Genomic DNA, 5,679 nt, shown 5'->3' with positions numbered 1-5,679 from the left:
TGGACATTGTTTCCGAGCCAAGCAAGAAATTGTTTCATCTGTACTCATGTGGAAACCACGTGGACGAGTGCACTCCAGAAGTTTGACATTCACCGATACCTTAGTTAGAGACACTGGAATCGACTTTGATGACTTAGAAAATGTAATGCTTGATAGGGCTGTATGGAAAGAAATCTGCATTAGCTTAGTCCCGGCTGTTAGCCGATAGATGATGATGATGAATGTTAGGGTTAAGGTTAAGGTTAGGGTTAGGGTTCGGCTTGGGGTGAGAGTAAGGGTTAGGGTTAGAGTTGGGATCATTGTTCAGGGCTAGGGTTAGACTCACGATTAGGGTTAGGTTAGGTTAGGTTTAGTCTCCCGCATCACGACTAAACCCCTCCCACCCCTTGACTCAGGTATATTGGAAACTCCCAATTAGTGTCGGAATCATGTATTTGACTTGACTTGACTTGACTTTATTAGGATCCACATTTAGCGTACAAATTGTAGCTATTCTTCCTGTGGTCCATTCTGACATGTACACACATATGAAAAAAAAGGGAAAATATCAAACATAAACAGTAGCAAAAATACTAACACACGGCATCTATATACATCTTTACAAGGATTCTATACATCATTTGGCAGTATCATGTATTTGGCAGTATCATGTATTTGGCAGGATTATGTATTTGGCAGTATCATGTATTTGGCAGTATCATGGATCTGGCAGGATCATGTATCTGGCTTGCATGACGCGGGAACTGCAGAAGGTTACCAGAACATGTTTACTCCATCCTCAACTGACGCCACAATCCGCGGCCTACCTACGTACAGTCACGTGGGTGGCCGTTTAGGATACAAATTCTCCCGGCAACTCCCGGCGAGTTTCAGACCCGGTCCGCGCATAGTGCTGTCCAGACATGGCGGAATCCGAGCGCGTGCGCCCGTCTGCGCGGAGCTGGGCCGCACTGGTTATTTTCCTGACGGGCGTGGCGCTCGCACAGGCCGACCAGCGGGCCGACAAAAGCCGGTATCCAGACAGGTAAGCCATTTGCTATTTATTTATTTATCAAAATTTACCACATTTAATTTTGTGGAAGGATTGTCATAACAGGTGACTATCACCTCTTCACTGAATGTGGTCCCATCTGTAAGGTTTGAACCACTCACACCGGGAAGGTCCCCTACTCTTTTTGATAAGTGCGGTGGGTTCTTTAACGTGCGTAGGGTGTGGCTCTCCCCAAACACGGGACCTCCATTTAATGTACTATCCGACGGACGTCCCTAACCGAAGCTAGGTACTCATTTACACCTGGGTGAAGTGAGGAAAGTCGTGTAAAGGGCACAAGATCGGTGACATCAGGCAGGATTCGGACCTCTTGGGTCTGGGCCGAACGCTCTACCGCTACGCCACACGGCCCCTATAGACTATGAGTATGGATAAAGGCGTTGTGTGTCTATTTGTCCTCAAAGTTTGTAGATTCGTACACGTTTGTTTTGTCCTGTACGTACTTTCTGTACGTTTTGCCATATTGTTTTGTTTCTTGTATTATTTGTATGTTTTTAATGTGTTCTGTGTCCAGGGCTCCACTGCAAAGCAGTGTAAATCACTATGTAGGCTACCCTGGCTAAAGAAAACAGAATAGATAAATAATGAATAAAATTTGCCGGTTTCAACATTCCTTTACTTGTTTGTTTTGCATTTTGTTTTTGACCCTTGCACCACCGTTAGCTGTAACGGTGGCCAGTTTATTTGTATAGGAACTTCTTTGAGGAAGCACAAGCTGCGTAAGACCGCACTGTAAGGTTTGACCCACCCGCTACTCTTATCGATAAGGGCGGTAATCGTAACAAGGTACAAGTGGATCAATGTAATGTAGCCAACTGCCGCCGCACCGCGTGCCTACGAAGCTGGTGCCTTACAAAAGTCAAAGTGTATTGCACAACGAATGTAACAGGTACAATGCATGGCAGATGATAACATTACTAGCTGATATGAGTCTATCAAAATTCTGCATATAGGTTCAACGGGTACTACATGTATGTCCGGCAGAATGTTGAATAGAACCACTGACTAGGACCATCTCTACACGTACGTATTAAGCATAAATGTGCTGACACGTACACTCATAATGACGTGGAGTGCTTGCAAACAAAGCTGTTTTAGACCGTCAAATTGAAGGGAGAATCTCAACTCTATGCAGAGAGCATACAATAGCATTTATCGTTTGGAGACTAGGCTGGTTGTGTGGTTTGTGAAAATTAGTTTCTGCCACAAAAGGCAGCAGAATCTTCAGCTAGTTGAGGGCGGCTGCCTCAAATTGAAAAAAGAAGGAACTCAGCTATTATCGACATCGTCGGCCTACACCCTTTCACTGCAGTATGAAACGATGGTCTGTAGGGTACTCCAGTTTTTTTTTTTCAGGCTTTCGGTGGCAAATATGCAGATGTTTGCACATTGGTACACCAAATCTGTAGTGTGTGTTTTTGGCACACATATTGACAGATCAGCCGAAGAGGCTCGATGGGCGTCACTCCACCGTACAGGGAGGGAAGTCATGTAAAGTGCCTTTCCCAAGGGCACAACGTTGGGCCATGGTGAGTATCGAACCCGGGACCTATTGGTTCTGAGTCCAACGTTCTAACCGTTGCGCCACAAACGCCACTGCAGTACTGTTTCAAACAAACTATCTCGGCCATTGTCGACATGGCCGGTCGCACGTCAGGCGTTAAGCGTGCGGTTCCGCTAAACCAACCTTAAACCTCCTGCCTACAACCCGCCGCTTACAAACCCTGCCCGCCTACAGATCACCACTTAATTTACTCTACTTTGGTTAGAATTTGTTTTAAACAAAATTAACTAAAAAGAGTAGTGGCATGCCCCGGTTTGTGATGGTACAAACTATCACTGGGAGTTAGTGATTCACTACAAATCACCTGGATGGAGGCCTGGCGAACCCCATCTCGTACTAGCCACAAAAGACAGCAGAACCTTCAGCTAGTTGACAGCAGCTGCCTCAAATTGAAAGAAAAATGTACGCCAAAGAAGGAACTCGGCCATTGTTGAGATCACCGGTCGCACGTCAGATTCCGCTAACTCGACTTAAACCGCCTGCCTACATCCTGCCACTAACAAATCCACCCCGCCTACAGACCACCAACAACACAAGCTGCCTGCCTAAACCTGTAATCCGCAGCCTTCACCTCAGCACCTTTGCTTTACAGGATCTGCTCAACCCGGAATCTTTCTCGCCAGGGTAACAGAGCAACGCGCCTACGCCTTCCATCTTGCGTACACCAAACAGCTGCTCTCGGAGTGTTACAAATTACGTGAAGCATCCTTGACACCACGCAGGTTATCCTTTCGTATTATGAAAAAGTCGAAGAACGAAGTGAGCATCTATGGGGTTGTGTGGCGTAACCGCAGAGCGTTAGGCTCGGAACCAAGAGGTCCGGGTTCGAATCCTGCCATGTCACCAACCTTGTGCCCCTGGAAAAGGCACACGACTTTCCTGGATGGAGGCCTGGCAAACCCCATCTCGTATTTACATTGTTGTATTAGCCACAAAAAAGGCAGCAGAATCTTCAGCTAGTTGAAGGCGGCTGCCTCAAAATGAAAAAAGAATATCTGTAGTGTTCAAAACTAGACTACACGAAACACATGACACGTTGTGTTGAACAACCTTTACCAGACGGTTTTTTCTGTAGGGTTTAAATTTAGACTTTTCTACCCCAACCATCTGCTCCCTCAGTGTTCAAAATGAGACTGGGCTACGTGCTAAAAAAGTTTCTCTCCAGTGTCACTGACGAAAGCTAGTGGATGCTACCTGAAACGCCTGACCGTTTCCAAAATCATATCCAGTTGCTTGAGTAACTGTTTCTGGCGTATCTTATTTACTGGATGTCTAACCTTCACCGAGGAAGATGCTTTTGCAGTGTTGAAAACCCATAGACTTGGCTACGTGTCCAATCTCACACTCAAGAGATGTGTTTGTAGCGTTAATAACTAGACTATCCTACACCAAACAGCTGCAACTGTAGTGACTTACGTGCATAAATACTAATGAGCCCAGTCTCAAAATTTGTAGACTTGGCTACGTGTCCAATCCAGATGTTTTTGTAGTTGTAATAACTAAGACCTCTGGTGGCTTACATACATAAGTACCTCGTCATCTGCCAAGTATTAGTGAGCCTCGGCACTTTCGGTTTGTTATACACATGAATAATAGTAACATTCGTAGCCCTGGTTTAGAAGCAAAAAAAAAAACGTTTTACAAAGAGCAAAGCACCGCGTCATCTGTCCAGAGCCGGGTGTTAGCGAGTAAATGTCACCCCGGGGCAGGTGAGTTCAGATTTACGTCACGCACGCCTCCGCACCCAAACCCACGCGGATCAAAACACTCTGTCCTGACGAGGTGAAGCCGCTAGCCTCTACCAGGCTTCGGGAGGTGGCTTTAGCCTTGAAAGTGTAAAAATTGGCCAAATAGAGAGTATTGTCCTGACGAGGTAACCAGCATCGCTGCTGCCAAACATGCTCCGAACTTACACAGCGTTATTATACGTCTCATAGCAAAGAAGAAAAAATCCCAATACCTGCATTTTTAGGTATATAATTAGTTGTTCGGACACTGCTACAGGGTGGCAAAAGAGAGGGACCATACGCCACACAAAGTGGCGTATGGACCCTCTCTGGCGACTGGATACTGCCTGGCCAATTTGATACTGTCTTTAGTCACCGGAGGATCTGCCTTGAGATTACACACACCTAAATGTCGTCTCCGTACACAATTCTAGCCACAATCTCCATTTCCTCCCTGCTGTTTTTCAGTGATCGTACAGCCGCCTTCGCCGACCCCCTGAGAGACTACCTACTGAAGTACCACGCTAACACCGCCCGGGAGTCATGGCTGCCGTCCAAACGTGTGGCGGAGTACGTGTTCGGGCACGGGCGGACCAACGACCTGGGTGAGTCAGAGTTCATGACCTTGAAACGTATTTACTGACCAATGACGCAAATAAATGACCTGGGTGAGTTCATGACCTCATAACCGTGAAAATAATCCACAGTGAGCCTTGGTAAGCCATAGTTCCTGAACTCATGGCGTTTGACCTGTAGAGTACTTAATAGTATTTTTTATGCACCAACACACTCACACTGACTAACACACACTTTATTATTACACACGCACACACACACACACGCGCGCGCGTGACTAACGCGCCACTAATGACAACTTGTTTCCCTACAGAGAACCGACAGAGGATGGCCTGGCTACACAAGGTCATCTCTTCCCTCGAGTCACCCGGAAGCAAGTCTTAACACGTCATCGCTTACGTCACACCACGTCACGAATGCCCAGCCAATCAGCGTAAAAATAGAACAACGGAAAGACAAACCAAGAATATCATTGAAAAGACAATCATCGGTAGTAAGACTGTAGGCATAGCTACATTTTTAGTTCAAATGTCGACGTTTGCAGACACAGAATAAACACCGAAATGCCTATTTGCACTCACGTGACTATCAGTACTCTTCGCCATGATAGGTGGTTAAAGCTGTCAGTTTTGGGGTGAATTTGAAAGTGTACCAAAAGTCACGGTATGATGACATGAGCATACATTACAAACAAGCCACTTTCTCAGTCTTTTCTATTTAACCAACCAGTTGGCGGATGAGCCCTCATGTGTAAACATCAA

The 5,679-nt window shown here is 46.0% G+C and overlaps 1 protein-coding gene across 1 annotated transcript; it reads left to right on the top strand.

Moving 5' to 3' along the window:
- Nucleotides 1–887: 887 nt before the first annotated feature.
- Nucleotides 888–5,346, top strand: LOC109481652. The gene is made up of 3 exons (XM_019784231.1): nt 888–1,024; nt 4,811–4,947; nt 5,232–5,346. Exons 1-3 carry the CDS (start codon nt 903–905, stop codon nt 5,300–5,302), a joined length of 330 nt encoding a protein of 109 aa, XP_019639790.1. The 5' UTR covers nt 888–902; the 3' UTR covers nt 5,303–5,346.
- The last annotated feature ends 333 nt before the right edge of the window (nt 5,347–5,679 follow it).

Source organism: Branchiostoma belcheri, unplaced genomic scaffold (genome assembly GCF_001625305.1).
Source record: "Branchiostoma belcheri isolate BF01 breed outbred unplaced genomic scaffold, Haploidv18h27 scaffold57, whole genome shotgun sequence".
NCBI lineage: Eukaryota > Metazoa > Chordata > Leptocardii > Amphioxiformes > Branchiostomatidae > Branchiostoma > Branchiostoma belcheri.
This window is presented reverse-complemented; position numbering and strand designations above follow the sequence as displayed.

Excerpts from the sequence above, each read along its gene's own strand:
- LOC109481652 (XM_019784231.1), top strand. The coding sequence starts at position 903 with ATGGCGGAATCCGAGCGCGTGCGCCCGTCTGCGCGGAGCTGGGCCGCA. Across the intron at positions 1,025-4,810 it reads AAAAGCCGGTATCCAGACAG|TGATCGTACAGCCGCCTTCG; the intron begins GTAAGCCATTTG and ends GCTGTTTTTCAG. Across the intron at positions 4,948-5,231 it reads CGGGCGGACCAACGACCTGG|AGAACCGACAGAGGATGGCC; the intron begins GTGAGTCAGAGT and ends GTTTCCCTACAG.